General features: G+C 38.9%; 1 protein-coding gene across 2 annotated transcripts; it reads left to right on the top strand.

The window, feature by feature from the left end:
- The first annotated feature begins 990 nt into the window (after positions 1-990).
- LOC139628135 (photoreceptor-specific nuclear receptor-like) lies at positions 991-21,780 on the top strand. Of its 2 annotated transcripts, XM_071489519.1 has the most exons (11): positions 991-5,603; positions 6,221-6,278; positions 9,216-9,295; positions 14,932-15,741; positions 16,455-16,605; positions 17,528-17,631; positions 17,743-18,045; positions 18,653-18,831; positions 19,196-19,436; positions 20,124-20,229; positions 21,231-21,780. In XM_071489519.1, exons 4-11 carry the CDS (start codon positions 15,648-15,650, stop codon positions 21,361-21,363), a joined length of 1,311 nt encoding a protein of 436 aa, XP_071345620.1. In that variant the 5' UTR covers positions 991-5,603; positions 6,221-6,278; positions 9,216-9,295; positions 14,932-15,647; the 3' UTR covers positions 21,364-21,780. The 2 variants fall into 2 exon arrangements, with proteins under 2 accessions (XP_071345620.1, XP_071345621.1); XM_071489520.1 differs by lacking the exon at positions 6,221-6,278.
- Positions 21,781-22,525: the final 745 nt, after the last annotated feature.

Genomic DNA, 22,525 nt, shown 5'->3' with positions numbered 1-22,525 from the left:
GCAAATATTAAACAAATTGTGCAGAAAAAATCCTTTCGTGTTAATCACTAACAAATCCTTTAGTGTTAATCACAGCCTTAGTTGTTCTCTGTCATATTTATTTACAGTTTTCTACTTCCTCAGTTGCCAGGCTGCAGCATGTCGAAGTGATGTCACAAAATCTGGAGCAGGTGTTTTCATTGTTTTCCACAAAATACTCTTGTTTTTGCAATATTACATCCAGCAATCCCAGATAAATATGATCTTATTTTAGCAGCGGGGGGTCAGCAGTGTTTAATTGCTGTTACAGGCCAGACTACACCTTCAACAGATGTCACTGGTGTGGTTCCTTTGGCAGTTTGTTGGACCAAATATCTGAAGCAAGTGGCCACACAAACCGGAGAGTGTGGGATTCAGATTATATCTTAAAAACGGCGACACATAAAGGGTCATTTTTCAAAAAGGACACATGTTTGCTAGAAATAATACAGCACAGAAAGAGAGTTTTCCTCATGACGTTTTGAGTCAAAGCATGAGGCTATAACTAGTAAAACATTTAATTTTGTCCAAATAAAGATATTGCTAACAAAATTAAAACCATTTTCCCATCAAACTTTGGATATAAAGACATTATGTGAAATATTATTTGGTTTTCATAACACTTTTGGAAATTTTAAATTCAGTAAATATAACTATTAGAAGTTAGTAGCCTTGGCTAAAATTGCATTTCACTGGGAGTAAGTGTACAGATTCCAAACAGACAAAAAGATCATGCAATAACTGATTTTACACACATTTCTTCGAATTTATTTGAAGAGTAAAAAACAGTGGATCAGGGAAAAGTTAAAAATATTTTTTTTTTCTTTACAGCTTTTAAATATTAATTTAATTCCAAAATCCAAAAAGTCAAAGCAAGCACATATGTGGTAACACGGAGTTGGCTCAGTGTGACAGCCTGTTTAGGCAGACTACACCTTTAATGTGATCAGCTGTCTCAGTGGCAATCCCATCATCTGAGCCTGATCCCATAGACGCTCATTACTCGCTGTAGTCTGACAAGTGTTTTCATTGGAAACACACGTTTAATGCACAGCTGTTCATGTCGGTGCAGCTCCACTGACTTTTTACACAGCTTGTAAAAAATAAGACACTTGCTCTTGACTCATCTGTCTGTGACTCTCTGTCTGACTCGCAGAGACTCAAAGGGACTGTAGATGGATCTAAAGGGTGTCACTGTATCTGTGAACCCAGGGGGCGGCCCTGACCACTGGAGGGGGTGCCTTGTTACACTTGGCCCTTTGAGTTAGGGGGAGCCGGGACAATGCTGTTGTTAACACTCCTGACGGGGACCTTTGGGTCCTCTGAAAGTTTAATGTGACTCTGCGAGCGACCTGCGCTCACTGAGGTCAGAGATGAGCGCGGCCCGGCGATGGTCCAAGGTTGCCTTGTGTCGGTGCATTGGAAACTAAACGCCAGCGTGGGGGGGGGGCAATGGGTTCTGGCCTTGTTTTGTCCCCTGTGGCATGGATAATGAGGCATCTGTCTCCACCTGCTGCATGGAGAGATGAGGCTCACTGTCTCACTTAAAAAGAGCACAGGTTACCTATCTGATTTGTCAAAAGCAGGGCAGAGACATGATCTGAAGCAGAGGAACCTTCAGTCTAAATGTTTTATATCCAGGCTTTCTCACTTCTTTTTGTGCCACACCGCACAAAGCTCCTTAGCACTTTTAGCTGTTTCTAGATAATTGCTTTCAAAATTAATCAAACATGAGTTATTTTTAATTACTCTTCCCCCTAAGAAAGGGTAACATCTTTTATTGAGTATGAATATTAAGAAACATTACGTAAATACTGCACTTTTTTATAAACTACAGGCTGCGACACAGAGCTGATTCTTGCTCAGAAATAATACAAACCTGAGGTGCATGTGACAGCAGCTCACCAACCCCCCGTCATCCTGTCCAGTGGACCTCGTGGAGCTCGTGGAGTTGGCCACAGAAATGAAAGGTGATCTTAGAGGGGTTTTGTCTTGGTGTAATCAGACAGCGACATCATCAATCATGAGAGGGGGAATTACAGCAGGCTACAATGGGAGATAAGATAATGAGTGGGGCCACAGCGACCTGGTGAGGGACGGCTCGAGTTCCCGTCCTGATTACATGGCAGAGGCCTGAGTGCCTGCAGAACCCGCTGAGGACGCTGGTTGCACAAATCCAAGATGAACAAAAATGTTTCTGTCTGGCTAAAACATACTGACTATAGCAAATAACTACATGCAGGTGAGATGGGTTCTACTGTGGTTCCTCATCGTCAAGTTTCTCATTAACTCATTAAAATGATCGAGTAGGATAGTAGTGCACTGTTGCACCATCAAACACTAGTGGAAATATCCTGCAACATCAAAAGGAGAGATGGAATTAAAAGTATAAGACAGTTAGTTTGTATTAAAAGTCATTAATATGGAAAGGGTTCATCCTCTGGGGAGCATTAATGTGCTTAGGGAATTTAATAGTAATTTCCCTTTTCTTATGTTTGTGTACAAATAGAAATCCTGGTGTGACGGTGACACCAGAGCAAAAGGAAACATAAACAAACAGATAATCCTCTGGAGACCATGAATATCCACATTAAAGTATATGGAAATCTGACCATTAGTTTTCAAATTTCCCTTGTTATCCAAAGTGTTTCTGGGGAATTTTTTGATTGGATTTGGATTTCAAGCCAGAGTGTGGTCATGTAGAACAACTATAAATACTTTTTTGTTGTTGTAGTAAACTAAATATCCTAAGACTGATCAAATACAAAACTAAATTTGAATTTTCTGCTGTTTTACAAACCATCACCATCTAAATACCAATATCTTGAAACACATACTGTGCTGATACCGATTATACGGATTGATATGATTATTTACTGAGTTATCAGTTTAAACATCACTGGTCTGCAGGTGAGTGTCACATGTACAAAAACTAAAGTGCATGTGTTGTGTCAGCGGGCATCTTAGGAGACAAGCTGCCCCCTCCTCCATGTCTGTGCTGCGATGAAGCGTGCTCGGTCGTGTGTCAGCAGCTCTGAGCCCTATGACGCCCGGCCTGACCAGCACGCTCTGGTCCACACTCTCACTCCCTGACATGTGCCACTGCTCGCTAATCCTCCACTGACGCCTCTCTGCAGCATCACACCCGACAGCAGAACAATGAATGACCACTGCGCTGACATCCGAGGGCAACCGGCTCTCACTGCATCAGACAGGATCTTCCCTTTTCCATGTGTGGAGGGCCATATTGATTCTCTATACCTTTGGGTTAATACACAGGAGCCGCCGAATGTTAGCAGATTATCTTAGCACGCCAGGAAACACAGGGGAGGTTCCTTTATCATTTTTATGCTGCTGCACGGAAATTAATTGTTTTCCTCAGGCTTAGGACAGTTGGAGATTTGAATGTTTGAGGCTAATATGGTTCAAAAGAGAGGATGTGGATATCATTTTAATTATGGCTGAGCCGATTAGATAACAATATGATGCATTAGTAAAAGGCGGGAAAAAGTGTGCCAGGGGAGGCATCTGTTTGAATTAGCGACTGTAAGCTCTGCACGTTGTTTGCATGAGTCATATGGAGCAGCATCTGTCTTCTGCAAGAATAAATCTGACCATTATTGGTCACATTGGTGAGCTTATCTTTCCGTGTATGATGCAACCAAGATTTCATATGGTTCAGTCTGAGTTGTTAATTCAACCACTTAAATATAAGTTTAGGTGGAGCTGGATTATATATCTGGGGTCTACAGCATCTGGAGAGTTCAGTTTGAGAAGTTGAATATCAAAGCTTCGATGTGGCAAAACTCTGATTTATTTAATAAATTTTACATTTATTACAATTTTGAACCAAATATGATGTTTTTTGCATGAAAATAAAGAAACCAAATTTAATTTAAGATGTGACTGAGAATATATTATTTCTTATTGTTGAATATGCTATATAATAATTCCAATTGTTCCCTGTGCAGGAGGGATTCTCTGACTCAATATCCTGAAACAGACTATTCACTGTAACAGGTGATATACTCCATTTATACTATAATTTAAAGAGAACCCCAATGAATGAGAGAATCACCTCTATGTGACTACAAGTTGCTGAGAGGAAGGATCTGACTTGTTTGTGCTTATTCACTGAACACTGAACTCCAGGTGGGGTCCTGGAAAGTGAACCATATCAGTGCTCTATAGTCCTCTTGGGGGACTTCAACACTCATGGGCAATGATGGAGAAACCTGGGGTTGGGTGATTGGGAGGAAGGGCCTTGTCTGATCTGAGTGGTGCTTTGTGGTTGGGTGGTTCTTGAGTGTACTTGACACCATAACACCCCAGACCTGGTGGTGAATTGATCAGATGGCAGGGGAGGCAAATGTATAAGAAAATATCACACCTCTAAAGCTCACTAATTACTAAATTTCCTACAGATATTGTGTTTAATCTGTAGGAAAACCAAAGTTCACAGTCACTTTTTACCTTTGAACAAATTGAGACGGTTCAACCCTGTTTCTAGTGTTTGTGCTAAGCTAAGTTTCACACTTAAAACACGAAACTGTAAACCAAGCAGTAATTTAGTGGAATCAGTTAATCTTAATGTAAATATGTTAATTTTAATTTCTAGTTCTCCTTATAGTGAAAACAAGGGTCAGTGTTGATTCAGTTCCTACTCCTGTATGTATAACAGGATGATTATGTATAATGTATAATTTTACATGTCTTCATAACAAAAATAACCTTTTATGCAGTGAAACTACTGGAATGACAGGAAACTAATGCTGTCTGTCGGACGTTGTTTATATTCATTAGGAAAGGTGCTTGAATACGGTTGTTGTGGCTGTGTTATTGTTGTGTGCAAAAAAACTGTACAGCAACCTCAACAAACAACACAACCCAACTGGCAACCTCTATCATGCAAATTTAAGACTGTTTTTACACTATTCGACCAAAATGTCAAGTTTGCTACAGGAAGAGAAAATTCACTGGACCTTGTTCACATCCAATCTGTTAATTTTAATGTAAGACTGTTCACTTTTACTCTTACACACATGTCTGAGCTCCATGATGAACAACATTTTGTTTTCACTTTATGTTCAGTGTATTAAACATATGTGTGGAAATGATAAACATGAAAATAAAAAGCAGCTACACATGACTGACTCTGGTACAAAGTGGCTCTAACAGAAGCAGCTACGGCTCTAATTTCTTCATGTCATATGAAGAATTACAGGGATATATACTGGAGGTAAGTTACTGATCATATTTCAGACAAGAACTCACATGTACAGAGTCACCCAAAGACAAGACTCATTATTTCTTCTTCTGGTCGGCAGTGAAACAGTCTCAAAATATCCCTATAGTTTAATTTACTGGGTTAAATGAGATGACATGCTTATGATATTTACTCAGGCAATTGATTTCCTCACCCTGATTATTATTTGGATGGCAGATGGTGAGCCGGTGGTAATCCCAGCTGCCGATTGGCCTGACCCTTTGCACTCCACCCACCTCCTCCCAAACCACCATGGTACACCCCCCCGAAACCTTAACGAACCCGCTGAGCCGCGCTGCCAAAGAGCTGCTTTAAACTGGTGAGTAATGGCTGTGTCAGCAGTCAGCGATGAGCCAGAGGGTGAGGGGGGTGGACGGGTGAGGAGTTGAGGGGGTGAGTGGGGTATTAGAACCCCATTAAAGCTAAGTGGGCTGCATTGTTAATGAAGATGGTATTATAAACACTGCAGCTACTGTTACTCCTGACATCCACACACCAAGGGTTCTAATTTATTAAGTTTTCATGAAATAAACAAAACTGCAAAACTTTTTGTTTCAAAAAAGTAGAAAAACATTTTTTTTTATATGTATAACTTGATAAATTTTTAATTCTAAAATGTCAAAAATAATGACACATGCATATCATGTTGGCAGACTCTAAACTGATGCAATAAAAACTGATAAAATTGGTTATTTCAGTGACATGAAGGAAAAACTGCCACTCCACATGCTTCTCACATGTCTGATGTTTCAGTTCAGTACAAAGCTATCAATCGACATGCCATTTAGAAAGTCCAGTGCTCCTTAAAGTATCCTCCATCCTTCCATCTGTTAAAACAAAGCAGTGACTCTGTAATGTAGCTTACAGAAATGTAACAATGGTAATTTCAGTTACCTCATTTGCTATAATCTTCTTGCTTCCTCTGCCTTTCCACAGGGGCCCTAATCTAATCTAAAGTCATCTGAACTAATCCGCAGCAGCAGCAGTGGTCGAGGTAAATTAGGTCTTTGACTGATAGCCATCTGCCAGACGTGTGTCTAATTAGTTTGTTTTACTCTGAACTAATGCAAAAATGAAATTTAGATAGGTGAGAAGAGGGCGTGGAGCTAGCAGGTGATACTAAAGGTGCTGTGCTTCAGAGACAGATCACTGGTATCTGCTTCCTGACGTCCTGTTAGATTTTTGAAATCAGAATAATAATATATTGAATCATTAAGTTAGTAAAACTGTTTCTGTAGTTACATTTACAACTGAATACTTTTTAGATTGGGAGCAGTTATAGTAGTTTTGCACATGATAAATAACATCATCTTAAAATAAATGAATAAATAAGAACTACTGAGTAAACTCTGGTATGAAGAGAGGAATAATAACTACTAAACTGAATAAAAAAGTCAGTGTAATAATGGTGTGAAAGCTGGATAGTGATCGTGCTCAACTGTTGACATACAGGACTGAGTTGTGACACTCTGCTAAATTACCTGGTGCAGTAATACCTGGTAAATAACAGAATACCTGGAATTTGTAATCCTACTCCTTGAAAACAGTTGACGTTCAAAAGGATTATTCAAATCTTCTTAAATTCATTGAACTGTAGTCTGGACCTCAATCACTGCACCATCAAGCACATGATCTAAAATTGTACAGAAATTTCAGTTTTTTTAAATAATTTACTTGTCTTGAATGGCTTTTATTCGCTGAAAATTCAATAAAACTATTTGTATAAACATTAAAATGTGAGAACGTATTTGCAAATTAAACAATAAATCAGTTGTTGTTACATTGTCAAATGTATTGATAATGAAAATAGTGGTTGTTTGCAGCCTTACTCTTCTCCTGTGGTGGTTCATTCAAGTATTTCAGGGTAATTTGTTAAAAATAACTTCACATCAAACAATCACAATATAAGCTAAAAGAGTTAAGATCTATTTTGACACAGCAAAACTATGAGATGGAGGCGCCATCAGATCTGATTTTGTGCTTCTTTTGTAGTTTCTGACGAATCAATTTATGTAGGCTCCAATTATATGGAGTAAACCAAGGGCCTCTGGGGCCCCTTGGAGTCTGGGGCCTCTGGGCAGTTGTCTGCTTTGCCAGGTCCACGTAGAGAGGACATGCCCAGTTTCCAACTAATAGTCAACATTTTTTTTTTTGGAAAAATCATGACCACAGTCTTTCTCTGACATTTGTTATTGTAACCATGGCAACAAAGGTCCCCACACCTTAACTTAGCGCTTCATTTAAGCCAAATCATCTCTCACCAAACCTAACTAAACCTTAACCACAGCAATGTCACTTCAAAAAGTGATTTTATGTTTTACATTGATTTTCCTTCTTTTCCGGGCAACGAAGGCTCCAACAGGTCGATCTTTTGTGGCCCAAACTATCCCAGGATTCAATGCGTGTCGGTGATGAAAGCAAACACCACCGACAGAGGGCCTGAGGATTTTAAATGTATTGGGTTTCAGCTCATTTCAACAGCTAAAGGTACAACTATTAAAACTTAAAGGCCTTAAAAGCTCAAGTTTTTGTGACAAAAAGTTACCACATCAGAAACAAAAAAGAACAAAACACAGCTTCAGTATCTTCTGCATCCTGATCAAAGGAGCTAGAAACATTTTATAGGAGGACTTTTTGGATACAGTACCTGTTAATAAAGGAAGTACTGCAATTTACAGCCACAAATAAGTTATTATATTACTACCATATACCGTGTGGAAAACCATTATGTTTCATTTTGCACAAATATTCTTTTACCAGATGTAAAATATTTGTGTCCTGTAAACCAGCTTAATGAGGACATGATTTCAATGTCCACTTTTCACTTTCAGTATTTTGCATAGTTGAGGTGATTTTTTTTTCCATCAGTCAAACACATTTGATGCTCAGTGAAGCAGACACGAGGCCTCTGCTTTAGGCAGCGTGTCTATTGTACTCATTGAATGCAAACTGTTAATTTAAACAAAACAACAAAAAAAAAAAAAAAAGCCCCCATCGGCAGCAGCAGTTGGCTGCTAAGTGTCTGTGGATCTCCTAAACAAACCGCGCTGCTCTGAGCTGCATCAAGAGGCTCAGCCGAGGTCCAATCTGACATTTATCTCTCCGGGCCGTTCTGCTGATGGCAGCACGACGTCGCTTTAGGAAGCAGCTGTTTACTGTCAGAGATCTAGGTCAGGGCAGAGAGAGCTGGACACACAGCCAGCCAGAGTCCTGCCAACAGTTTACACACAGACGGGCCTCCATAGTGCATCTGTGAGGGCCCCTGAATCACTCAGGGCTGGACAGGGGCCCTGGACCATAATATTTACAATTCAAAGCATTATTGTCATTTCAATGTAGTCGATAAGAATTAGGATATGAAAACAAGAAACCTTAGAGAAGAACACGACCACACTGGACACATGAGACAAATGATGAAAATATAAACATTAGAATAATTCAAAATTTATGCATAAAAACAGGCAAAATAAATAAATAACTTTTTAACTATTTTAACTATTTCTAAGTATTTTTTTCTAAAGATATTTTAGCAACATTTGTGCTTTAATTTGATTGTTATACAGTTTTGGGGTTTGGTGTTATTAAAAATATGTTATTGTGACTGATACCAACAAACCTACAGAGAAATTAGAAAACACAGTAGTGTCAATGTAAAACATAAAACACAGTAGTGTTTAATATCACAACCATTACCTTTATATTTTTATCTAAAATTGGCCTGATAATGGTACAAAAGGACAGGATTCATCTTCTGGGGACCATGAATATGAACAGCAAATTTAATGTAAATAATAGTTTTTAAGATATTTTGTCTCAAAAAGTCAATGAGCCATAAACAGCAGTGCAAGAAACATTTTTAATTATATTTTATCAGTGTCTTTGAAATGAAAAACTCCCTGTGTTTCCAGACTGATTTTTGTGTTTTTTTCAGCTCAACATTCACTGAGATGAGTGATGTGGAAGATGAAGATCTGCTGCCAGAGCTTTCCACCTGACACACCTGATGCACAGGTAAGAGGCTCAGCAGCCACAGTCAGATTCCAAAGGCAGCTTTATCACACTGTTATATAACACACACGCACACACACATGCACACACACACTCACACACACACACTGATGCAGGGCTGATGTGAGGACGCAGCCGCACTGCTGTGGTCAGCACTGGCCAGATCAGATTTAACAGCCCCCTCCTCTCCTCATCTCCACACTCCTCCTTGAGTTTCCTTCATGATCCATGGTAACACTCTCCACTGTGTGCGTGTGTGTGTGTGTGTGTGTGTGTGTGTGTTTTATCCTCTTTCATTTGCGTGAGGTTACTGAGTGTTAGGGTGGTGATGTAATCAGGTGTGTTGTAATGTGTGGACAACAGATGTGACAGCAGGTTGTTCCCAAACATTACAAGACGTGTTTATGAAAAAACAATATTTATCACATCACCTGAGATCACATGCGAGTACGTTTATGCCACATAATATAAAATAAATCAACTGAACAACTGGTAAATTTATTTTTTAAATCAATATTTATATTTCTCAATAAGAGTGGCTGCAAGAGCAGGAAAATAATGAAGCAGAAGAAACTGATCATTCAAGAAATATGCAATTTTATAGAAGAACAAAAGGTTTATCATAATAAACCAGTTGTTTTCTTTCTTATCTCAGGATAAAAATCTGACTTGTCATGTAAATTAACTGAGGAGTTCACAGAGACAAATCCAACAGAGACGACTAAGTTACGTTACTTCGTTACTTTCATGCACCTTATTTTTTCTGTCAAATAAGACATTTCTGGATGTTTAAATTCTGATTGTTGTTCAATGAATGACAGTGAATGCAACTTGAGTCATGTTCACGACTTTTAACACAACTGGGTTTTTTTCCCCCAACAAATTAAAAATAGTTTTCACATCATTAATGATCTGTCAACAAATTTACTAACAAAAGACAAATATTTGGATTTCTCATGTGCAAAATCCCAAAGTAATAATTCCACAACTAATATAAAAACAACAACAAAGAATAGTATATTCAATATTCAGCATAGCACATCCATCTTGATTGCAGATACAAGACAAAGTTAAAAAGAAAAGGACATTAGGGGACAGATCAGACTCAGTCCAAGGATCAATTTATCAGATATTGGTGTGACTGGTGTCTGAAATGTACTGTACAATGGTAGAAATGTGGGTAAAATGGTAAAAATCAGAGGTAGAACTGTTGATGGATATTTGTGGCGTCTCATTAGACTTGTTTTCAGACTCTCATATGAAACATAGCAGAGACTCATTAATGTCATTACATAACGCGGCTCCTCTAATCATTCTTTGAATCCTAATATTAGGCTGCTCCCTCCCGAGCTAATCTATTTGTCTTGGCATAATCTATGGCCTGCTCATGTAAGCAAGTCTCCACCTAAAACTTGATGGTGTCACTGTGTACTTCAGCTTATGATTATTATGTAAACTATTATAACGCTGCGATTGGCCGGCTGCAGCCGCTCGTCTCAGCGGCAGAGTCATCTTCTAAACATAGAGAGCAGATCTGATCTGCAGCTCAACACCTTCACGCTCCTGCGGCAGGTGTCACTTTTTTTTTTTCGGTTGTCCTCTTTTACTCCCTCAGGGAATTATCCAAATCGTTTTTGTAAAAAGGGTGGATAGTGTTTACACATCCAGCCCTGGTTGGGTAGAAGCGAAGGACAAAAACATGCAAACATCAACAACCAACAATGACATTTGCATTATTTTTTCTTCAGTTTTTAGTGTTGAAAAGTTGCATCAATAACACTTTCAATGTGTGGACAACCTCTACTTTTTCTTACTCATAATATGTTTTCTTATCCTATTTGTATGTTCTTGTTTATTAGGAAGTGAGCAAAGTATTTAAAGTTATTAATAAATATAAATGACATATGGTGAAAAGTCCATGGACCAGTGAACATGATGGTTTTTTAGTTTGTTTTCTTTCTGTGGACTTAATAACATTTTTAATGCACTTTAAAAAATAAGTTGCCGTTCCAGATCCATATATGTGCAAGGCACTTAAAGTAAAATAACAATTCCCATATATGTAATAAATGCAATGAGAAGGTGGGTTTGTCAATACTTAAGCCTGAAAATTGATCAGCTTTTTGTGAAGCACAATTATTTTTAAATATTTAGACCCAACATCCTCCTTTAATTACTTTTTAGTAATTATAACTGAGCTGAATAATTGAGGGTTTGTCAAACATAACCCTTCTTGTGCAGCACTTATTATTTGAGTGGATAATACACATGATTTCAATAAATAATAAAGCAATAATCCTACCACTCATGAGGTCCTTTTGCTCATAAGATATTAAAAGGAAGCACCAGCATAAGTAGATTAAACCTGCATAATATATGAGGAGAAGGTGAATCAGATAGTTGGTTTTGGACTAAATCATAGACTGGTCTAAATGCTGTTTCTGATAAAAAGACATTTCCTACTATAGCTATAGACAGCACCTGCTAACACTGGCATCTGTTTAAATTCTAAGTATAACCCCTTTAATATAGCATCATCATAATTATAGAAAAAAATACACTCAAGAGGACATTTTTTAACATTTTGTATGGTTTTCATTCAACATATAACAAAGACAGACAAAATAAAATATTGTTTCCTCACAATTAGGATATAAAAACTGTCAAATGTAAATGTAAAAAAAAAATTAAACATCAGATTTTGAGCAAATTTCTAAAACTTTGGCAAAATAAAATGTGAAAAATGAAATAACTGCTTATATGTGAATACACTCAAAAAGATGCTGAACTGAGCAGCAGTATTATGTAGCAGTAGTATGAGTGAAAAAAAAGGCTGAAGAATCACCTCATGTGTCAATTCTCCATTTAAAGGACCTATGTGAGGTATGTAACAGTGAGGGAAGCACGACAGTCGTTGTCAGTAAAAAAAAGCAGAAGGAGGTCAAATTATTATCTGTCAGCCTTGATCTCAGCTTCTCTTGTAGGGAGCAAAAAAGTCTCCATGACCTCATCAGTAATCAGTGTGTAATTGGGTGAACTCACGCAGAAAGCCTGACCTGAGAAGACTAATTAACTGGTAAATCTTACAAAGGTCAACAGTGTGTTGGCCAAGGATGAAGAGAGTAGCCACCAGATGGCTAAAGATGCCCACAAGAAGTGTGTCTTCGCTGCTCTTTTAATCTTTTGAGCTATTTGTGTTTCTTTCCCCCCCAGTCTCCTGTTGACTGCGGCTGGTGCCCAAGCAGACAAAATGTGGTCAAACTCTAATCTACTTAACTGCTTTCCACTTTGTTTTTCCAATTATGGTCGGACCTTGTTATTGTGGATCTGAAACTTGCTGACATCGACATTAATTTTGCTCTTCAAGCAAATTCTCTACTTAGAGTTTAACAGAGATGAAACAGTTAGAAAGGCAGTTTTAAGTTTTTGCAGATTATACAGATAATTAAAAAAAATACCAGTTGTCCAACATAAATTTAATGACTCTGCTTTATACTCTGGATGAAAACATGAGTTGAATGAAAGGTTTAGTAATCAATATTTTTCATATTAATAATGGATGATAATGACTATGTGTAATATGTTCCTCATCCAGGCTCCAGTTAATTTAAAGCAGCTATGATTTTATTTTATTGTTTAATGTAAAAACAAATGTAGCAAAGACGTCTCTTTAAAGAGTGTTATAGTGATTTTCAGCTCATTGTTCATCTGTCAAAACCACAACTTTACTGTTCACTCTCAGAGAAAAAAGCTCTGATAAACCCAGAGTCCATCAGCAAACAGCAGACACACATAGTTAGAGACCAGCTGGTGAACATAGTGGAGCGTTTAGCAAGAGTTTGTAGAGATGAAAAGCAGAACTAAAAGACTGCTGGAGGTGTTAACAAGCAACTGTTTGCTAACCAGTGCTTAAATGTGATGATATATCATGTTGTGTTCATAACTTTGCAGGTTTAAGAAATACTGATGTCAGAGGTTTAAATTCCCCCACTGGACCCCAACCAAAAGAAACTTTGACAAGTCAATAAAAAATACTTTTTTTTAAAGGCCCCATGTTGTACACAGTGAGATGTCATGTGTTTTTTGATTATAAAGCAGGTCCAGGTTCTTATTATACTGTGTATTAAGTATCAAAGCCTCAGTCCACAGAGTGCATTCAGTGTATTCAGAAACTGGGCCTTAAAACCAGCAGTCAGGACTTCTGTAACTTTGTGATGTCATAACAAAGCAGTCGCCGCTCTCAGCCATGCCTCAAGCCCCGCCCACCTGAACCCACTATATCAAAACTTCAAATAAAACACCAGAAAAGGTGTAAAATATTTGACCTTTAATATTGTTTGTCATTTTAAAATCAGATTTTATGTGAATGTATGAAAATCTAAAATCTTTTTAAATCTGTCCTGTCCAAACTGTACAAATCCCATCAGCTTACTAGCTCTACACTACCTGCCCTGCACCAAAAAAGTAAACAAATTTAATTACTAACTGGCAAAGACATTTGGAAGGTAGAGAGACATACTATACAGGAGCTGGAGGAGACAAAAAACAGACCTAAAGTGAATATTACATCTATCTGGACTTCAAATGTAAATGTTGCTGTGTGTCGGCTGGATGCAGATTTATAAGATGCTGTGGTTTCAGCTTGGTCATCTGCCCCAAAGTGGCATAAAAACATCAATTAATGCAAGCCATCATATGTCCAATCTAAAATCAGTCATTAGTGCAGTTACTGACATGTGTCCCGAACAAACAGTGAACAGTAAAAACAAAGAGTCAGTGCAGATGCCACGGGACAGATGTCAGAAACATGGCCGCTTGCGTCCTCTTCAGATTAAGATTCATTCACTTGAACCACTCAACTGTGCGAAGAAACAAATAATGAAAACAGGCAGAAAGTTTGATGAGTGTTGGACCATTAGGAGATGATCGTACTGTCACTAAAACACAGAAGCGCTGTTTGACACCTGCTCTGAATTTTAGAGCTGGAGCTTTTCTGATTTTTACAGTTGATCCTCTGTGACTTTTCTCCAGTTTGATTTTCACAATCACACCAGGAAAGAGTGTTTTTTTTAATGGCTTGTTACTCTCTGTTTTGAGGCCTTTCTTGTCTTAATCATAGCAATAATGTGCAGTGCTTTTTCATTTAGCCCCAGATTGTCTGACATTTTAGTAAACAACAAGTCATTTGCATTTAAATGTGATTACAAGGCTGCATGTTTCATATTCTGCCCCCGAGTTTTGTGCACCGCTCCCAATGTGAAAGCCACTTGTATGACGATTCTAGCCTGTTTATGATAAATGGGAGACTGACGTGAATTAGCTAAATTAGTGCCAAACCAAAACATCAGCCATTCAAAACTCCATTATTCCCTCTGTGACCTTTTTCTTCTGTCAGAGGAAAGGGAAGCGCATGATCTCTAGTTTGTCAAAAAAGAGCAAAGTAGGAGTTAATAAGCAGCTCCTCAGCAAACACTGGGAGTCATTATGAACGGGAGGCAATCATACAGATCAAATATACGGCCGGGGGAAATGGAGCTGGAATTCGGAGGCAAAAAGGAGGGAAAGGAGGGGAAATACAAATTGAAGAGGCTGGTAAATATAATAATGTGCGCCTCATGTAATCATTCCTTTAAATGCAGATACCGAAGAGGAGTGTTGACTGATGGATGCCCTCGTGGACAGAGGAGACACAGGGAGATGGAGCAGGATGGGAGCTGGTCTAAAGTTACAGCTCCTCTACTAGAGAGCTTTAGGAGTCATCACTATTGGTGGTTTTTCTTTTTCTTTTTCTTTTTTTTCCATGTCTGGTTTTGTTTGCAGACTCGATGAAGATCCCAGTCCAAGCAGCACCAACGTTCTGGCAATGTGACTGATTGATCCAGTAGATGAACAGTAAAGATTAAGAGGATGACAAATAGGCATGCTGCTTACACAGCGCTTGGGGCTAATCCTCCCCCTCCACCCCCTGGACTCCCTTTTGAGGAGCTGCCACCGAGGAGCACCCACACACAGTGACCAACCCCGACGGCCAGAGGGAGGACACACAACCTGTTGACGTGCAACAAGTGTCAGCCCGAGCCCATGGCAGGACCCCAGCCCATCTGCATCTCCACACCAGAGCCTGCAGCACAGTAGAGGCTCCACCTGCCATCTGTCCACTGGGGACCACCGGAGACCCTGCAGCCACACATCACAACTTTTCAAGTGTTTTTTTTTGCAGCAAAACTCAACGGGAACTAGAGCTTTTTGTGCATTGATCCCGGACTTTGTATCTTTTCAAGAGGACAAATACTTTACGATAAAGTTTCTCATCTCCAGTCGTCGTCGCCAATCAAGGAGACATTTTCAGTGAAAAATGATGGAGGATCACCTGTCGAAGATCCCCATGATGCCGTCCTCTTCCCCCACTGAGTCGTCTGCCAGCGGCGGGACTGATGACAGCAGAGGAGGTAAGAGCTGCACATGTCCACCAGCAGCAACAGGTGAAGCCTGAAAGATGGGACGTGATCTTGCCCGTGAAGTAGTCCGGACAAAAGTTACAAGAAAAAAATAGCATGTGGTGCTTTTCGATATTCATTGTCACGATTTCTTTAATTATAAGTTTCTGTTTGAGATACAAAACAGTTTTGTGCTTTTTATCTGTTTAATATTAACTGAAAACCTTCTGTGTAGCAACAAAATCTTCTTCAACATCACACAACCATGAAGTTAAACTAAAAGATCATAAATATGCACATAAATCTATTTTAATGAGATAAAAACAAAGCAACGTGGCTCCAAGCTGCATTCCTTAAATACAAATACACTTAATTAAAGCAGAAAAAAGGTCAAAATAAATATTTATTAAGTAACTGTGAGCAATGCTATCTGAATTTATTTATAATTAATGGGTTTATTTGGATTCATTTCAGTAATTCTGCATCATTTGTTTTAGTTGTCAATCTGCCTCCAGCCATTTTCTGTTTTAATTTCATAATCATCCACTAAATTAGATTTTCAGACCTAAACGGCTGTTGCAATATTGACTGTGCACTTTGTCAGACTGTTGAGCCCCATGCAGACTGAGCTCACAGTACAGATGGCAGGCACATGTATGAAACAATACCAGACTAAATGAATGGCACTAACCGACCTGCCCTGTGTGACTGTCTCTGACTCACAGCCAAGAGTCCAGCCCCGGGCAAAGCCCTGAGCCCAGCTCTGGTCTGCAAAGTGTGCGGAGACACCAGCAGCGGGAAACACTACGGCATCTACGCCTGCAACGGCTGCAGTGGCTTCTTCAAACGCAGCGTGAGGAGGAGGCTCATTTACAGGCAAGAGACAGCTCCAGCTCTCCAGCTTTTGTTAGTTACTTAAAATGTTTAGACACCAGAACTCATCATGTGAGGTTCCCAGCCCATTAAAGGTGCATTATGGGAAATTAAGGTAAAAAACAAGAAAGAGATCCAGCTTTTTATCCAACACATTGTTTCAGCTATTAACTTCAGTTAAATCCACAACTTTGAATATCATACCAAACATTAAGGCCCTTTTTTCAGAACAGCACTACAAATGTATGTTTATAACAAAATAACTCATTCCTCGTTAAAGGCACAATTCATGATCCAAATGCAAACAAAATTTAAAAGCTCGAAGCCTGTTATCACTCCCAAATTAATTGACAGGTCTCATAAAATACGGACAGCCACTGAACTGAATTAAGTTATTGATGTTTTTGTTAGTTTATGTCAGTATTGCTTATAAACAGGCTGTAAGATGATATGTGAATATACTTAGTAATAGTATATTGTTGGGTCAAAAATGAAACAATTTGCAACATTAAATAAAAAAAAAATTAAATTAAATTTTATATATTTATATTAATACCTGTAAATTCACATAAATTTGAATTGTCAGTTAATAATTAGGGGAAAACATACACTTGTGGATTTGGTTGCACATTTGTTTTCATTGGGATCAGAGAACGTGTTGTTAGTGTTGTTGTAAAAAATTTTCACAAAGATTTCATGCCCTGAATTTCTCATGTGGATTCAGACAGCTTTCATTTTCAATTGAATCAGTGTGAATTTCTGATACATTTTATCATAAATTTGTATTTCTCCAAATATTGATGTTTAAATCCAAGTTTCATGCTCTTTTCCAATATTTCAAAGCACCATGAAAATAAAAGAAATGCACAGTATTTTGTTAGTTTTAGTGGACTCTCCCTTTAAAAGCTTGACTGTGCGTTAACAGGTGCCAGGCCGGTACAGGCATGTGTCCAGTGGACAAAGCTCATCGCAACCAGTGCCAGGCATGTCGGCTGAAGAAGTGCCTGCAGGCAGGCATGAATAAAGACGGTGTGTGTGAGGACATTTATTTCACATGCACAGCTTCAGATAATGTGAGAAACAGTCACTCTCAGTGTTTTTCCTCAGTGGTCTGACCTCTGGACCTTTTCCTCCCTGCAGCGGTGCAGAACGAGCGGCAGCCCCGCAGCACAGCTCAGGTCCGTCTGGACTCCATCGACGTGGACCCTGAGAAGGAGCACCTGGCCACCACAAGGGAGCCCACCTCTTCTTCTTCCTCCTCCTCCTCTTCCTCCTCTTCCTCCTCCTCCAATGGCTCTGTCATCACGTGGCCCCACATCACCTCCTCCATGTCCATCACCTCCTCTGTCGCCCCCCAGCGCTGCGTCAGTCCCCAGAACAACCACCGCTTCATGGCCAGCCTCATGACGGCTGAAACCTGCGCCAAGCTGGAGCCCGAGGACGGTGAGGAGGGTTTGTCATTTGAGACTAAAAATGAGGCTCAGACCAGACTTGACAAAATATTCTGCTGCAAACTTAATGTGCAACTTTAGTGAAAGTAAAGTGTCTTTCACCCCAGATATGTTGTGCACTTATTAGATGCCCTCCACTTTGTATGCAACATTCAGCATGTAAAAAGCTGCTATTTGCATGCTAACAAGCTAACATGTTAACACATACACATAAACTAGAGTTCTGCACAAGTCCAAAAAGTGAGACCTCAGCTTGGTTCATACCCAAATTTTTAAGACTTGACTGGATTGAACTCTGGTTCTGCCAAAATTGAGAACAACCTGAGACCGGAAGCTGTGATTTTTACCATTTTGTTCCAGCATTTTTGTGCATTTTATACCTTTATTAGTTTATAAAGGAGAGATGGCAAGAAATGAGGGAAGAGAGAGATGAGCTACAACAAATATTACAAACAGGGACAATGTAGTTCCTGTTTTGCATCTTAACTCCTCGGCTATTTTTACTATTAGTTTTAATAAAGGTTGGGCCTAGTAGAAGAACATAGCCTGAAATAAGAGGGTCCCCTCTACCTGATTCTAAACTCATCTTTCTGTTTTAGTTGATGAAAACATCGACGTAACCAGCAACGAGCCAGAGAGAGCGTCCTCAGAGTATCACATGGCTCTGTACCCGTCCAGCTCTGAAAACGTGTACGAGACCTCGGCGAGGCTGCTCTTCATGTCGGTGAAGTGGGCCAAGAACCTGCCGGTGTTTTCCAACCTGCCCTTCAGAGACCAGGTGAGAAAATACATCAATAATCCAAAAAATCCTTTAAAATATTTCATAAAGTTATACGAAGTTGCAGGAAAAAAAAGTTGAAGGGAAAAACTAGAGGTTGCAAGAAAGATTTGAATAAAAACTCATGATCTCATAATTGTGACTTTGACCAATTTTGAGAAAAGTATTATTTTGTCTATAAAATCAAAATTACTAAATTGTAATTCTGCATTAATGGGTGATGATAATAAAGTAATAATTTTAATTTTTTCAGATATTATATAGTATCTTTTAGGTCTGAAGGTTATCTTTTTTCCTGGCAGGAATGAACTTCCATATTTCTTGAAACATTTCATTAGATTCTGCTCCTCCTCTTCCTCACCAGGTGATCCTGCTGGAGGAGGCGTGGAGCGAGCTCTTCCTGCTCTGTGCCATCCAGTGGTCTCTGCCCCTGGACAGCTGCCCGCTGCTGTCGCTGCCAGACCTTTGCCCCGGCATGCAGGGAAAGACCAGCTACACCAGCCTCGACTTGCGCCTCCTGCAGGAGGTCTTCACCCGCTTCAAGGCCATTGCTGTCGATCCCACAGAGTTCGCCTGCCTCAAGGCCATCGTGCTGTTCAAGCCAGGTGAGGAGCTTACGCTGCCAAGTATTCAAGTCGTTCAGTCCCGTCGTCGGCTAAGGACTTAAAGCCAGGTCCAGATCAATAACTCTCAACTACTATTGGGCAGATTATCATAAAATTGATATGAATATTCAGGGTTTTGCAGAAGATGATTGATGATTTCTAATCATTTCAGTTATTCCAATATCAATACCAAAAGCTACTGAGGGAGAGTGACCACACTCTTCTGAGAGGATGAACCCTTCACTCCATGAGCTTTCCTCTAGTGCCACCCTGAGGCTTAAATGTCAGATTTCCACACAAAATATTTTAACTTCAGTTTCAGGTTTAACTTTATTGTTTCTGAGAGAAATGTGCCTTAAAATGTATAATTTTGAGATAAGAATGATCTTGTCTAAAAAGTAAAACTTACTAAGTCATAACACTGTGCTGCTACATTATAATTATGTGATACTTAATTTCTTTAATCATACAATAAATTATAATTTATCAGTTATAACAGCTAAATGTTTTTTTTTCTGGCAGGAATGAGCTTCCATGGCCCATTTTATACTTAATGACACTTAATTCTCTTCAGTACCGTCTCCTTTTTTATAATATTTGGATAATTAAGCTGTCAGTATGAGTGTAATATAAGTGTTTTAGTGAACAACAGTATTTTTGTGGCTCATTGTTTTTTCTTCTCCACAGAGACTCGTGGTTTGAAAGACCCAGAACAAGTGGAGAACCTGCAGGATCAGTCTCAAGTGATGCTGGGTCAACACATCCGTTCACACTACCCCAGTCAACCAGCCAGGTAACATCCTGTCTCATAGCGCCACTGCCTCAGTGCTGCACAGACAATTACAAAAAAAAAAAACCCAAAACACACCTTTAAACCCTTTTACACTGTTAAATCTCGTTAATTGGCAGCCTCCTCTGTTCTCGTCTAATATTTGATTTCTGCTTTGTATTCAAGTCATTTCCTTTTATTAACATCCTTCAAAGAGGAGCTGCATTTCTTTCAGCTTTAAACATAAGGCAAACTCAAACTTACTTACGGCCACCAGAGGGAGCCCAAAACATGCAAATAATAATACAAAGTCCTGTTCATTTCCTGTATGATCAAGTATTTATCAAAGCAAAATATATATTTTGTCTCAGCTTCACCAGTTTAAGGATGAAGTCCTTCAATTCTGGAGTTTGTAGTGAAGGATTTGGGAGCACTACAACAAAACCATACAGTGTACCTTTAATTCATTTTCTTTCACTGATTTCAATTCTATTGAAGCTGATAATTGTTTTTCAGATTTACTCAATGCAAAGTTGAATAAAAAGGCACTGCTTATAGTTTTAAATACAGAGGCCCTTTAAGATTCTGCTTTGGGACTCACAGTTAGGGCCAGTCCCAACTCAACATCTGGTTTTTATTGGTCAGTTAGATTAATAAAAAAAAAACAACTAACAACAAAAAAAAAAAAAACTAAACTAAAAAACAAAAAAGACAAAAAAAACTAACCTAAACAAACAAACAAAAAAAAAAAAAACAGGAGAGTTACCTGAGACTTAAATCAGTATTATGTCAGAAAAATGAGGATTTGACTCAGTAAGTCAAAGTAAGGTTTGACATGTTAAAATCAATCCACTAAACAATAAAAAAAGAGAATAGCATTATCATGGCCTCACAGCTTAATAAATTCCTATTCCTGTCCATGGCACAAAACAATATTACCAGTGGGTTAAGACCCAGATGCATTCATAAAATTGTTTATTAATGCTGTACTGTTTCCTGTTGTGTTCCTGTTTGTGTGTATTTAGGTTTGGAAAGCTGCTTCTTCTTCTTCCGTCTCTGCGTTTTGTGAACTCGGAGCGGATAGAGCTGCTGTTCTTCCACAGGACCATCGGGAACACTCCCATGGAGAAACTGCTGTGTGACATGTTCAAAAACTAAAACCGTCACGCAGAAACCCAGTTGCAGTCGTCAGCGACCAGATCTCCTGTGTGAGGGAATGACATTTGACACGTCCTTGCTTTATGTCTGTATACATATCAGAGATTCTTTGTGATGTTATTTTTTCAGAAGCCACTTTATTATTTGTCATCTCAACATCAGGTCGTTCTGAAATTAAAATGCAATTCACGTCTTATCATCATCATCATGCTTGCTGTCTATTTGTATCATATTTAGACTTTGATTTGTGTCTCACAATCACAATTCCTCTTCTAGTGTTTCTCTATTTCTGTGTTTTTTTTTGTGCAGATCTTTATTTGTTTGGTGATAGATGGACTGTATATCCCTGCTGTCATTAATGTGACCATTGTATTCATGTTGTCAAGCCTTGATGAAGTAAAAATTGCTTGAAAGTGGTTTTTGATTCTGTTTTTATGACGATCACGCTTCACAAGAGATGATGTGACTTTTAGGTTTTCACTGTTAAACACATACTGAGACTTGGACCCTCTGTGCTGCAGAGAATCAAAGGGCGCCCTCCTCCGTCTGGTTTACCACACACACACACACACACACACACAATAGGAGATAAGTCCCTTCAATGTGAGCTAGAGTTTGTCCCTGTTGTCTGGGTACATTGTTAGAATAATGGGCACAGTTTAGAGAAGGCCACTGCTTATTCCAATTACCGTTTGGGACAGACGTGGAGTTAAGAGCCTGTTACGTTCTGTCTTTAGGTTAAAAAAAAAAAAAAAAGTTCACCAAAGAGGCTCTGTTGTGATCTTGTTAGGAGATGGTTAGTTATAGTGGAGGATTGGGGTTAAAAAGAGAAACAGCACTGATGTTGTTCTTTGTTTCCACAGACATGCTTCCATTTTCAAATATTCATTAAATTATATATAAAACTCGTAGTTTCAGGTCTGAATTAGCAGAAAAAAAACTGTCTTTGTAATTACATCTAATAAGCAATGTGTAAAATGATAATATGGAGACTGCTCTTTCAAGAAAAATGAGTCAGTGTAAGAAATAAGGGGCAGCGTGTACAGTCTGTTCTTATGTGACTGTGGGAATGATGACCGTTGTCTGTCAGGAGCAAAGGTAGAAGACATATGATGTTGTTGAGATACTGGGTCAACAAAATATGTGTTTTTATGTCCATCTT

This window comes from Trachinotus anak, unplaced genomic scaffold (genome assembly GCF_046630095.1).
Source record: "Trachinotus anak isolate AG129_WGS33_773 ecotype Australia unplaced genomic scaffold, CSIRO_AGI_Tana_v1 ptg000011l, whole genome shotgun sequence".
Classification (NCBI taxonomy): domain Eukaryota; kingdom Metazoa; phylum Chordata; class Actinopteri; order Carangiformes; family Carangidae; genus Trachinotus; species Trachinotus anak.
This window is presented reverse-complemented; position numbering and strand designations above follow the sequence as displayed.

Excerpts from the sequence above, each read along its gene's own strand:
- LOC139628135 (XM_071489520.1), top strand. The coding sequence starts at position 15,648 with ATGATGGAGGATCACCTGTCGAAGATCCCCATGATGCCGTCCTCTTCC. Across the intron at positions 19,437-20,123 it reads CATCGTGCTGTTCAAGCCAG|AGACTCGTGGTTTGAAAGAC; the intron begins GTGAGGAGCTTA and ends TCTTCTCCACAG. Across the intron at positions 20,230-21,230 it reads TACCCCAGTCAACCAGCCAG|GTTTGGAAAGCTGCTTCTTC; the intron begins GTAACATCCTGT and ends GTGTGTATTTAG.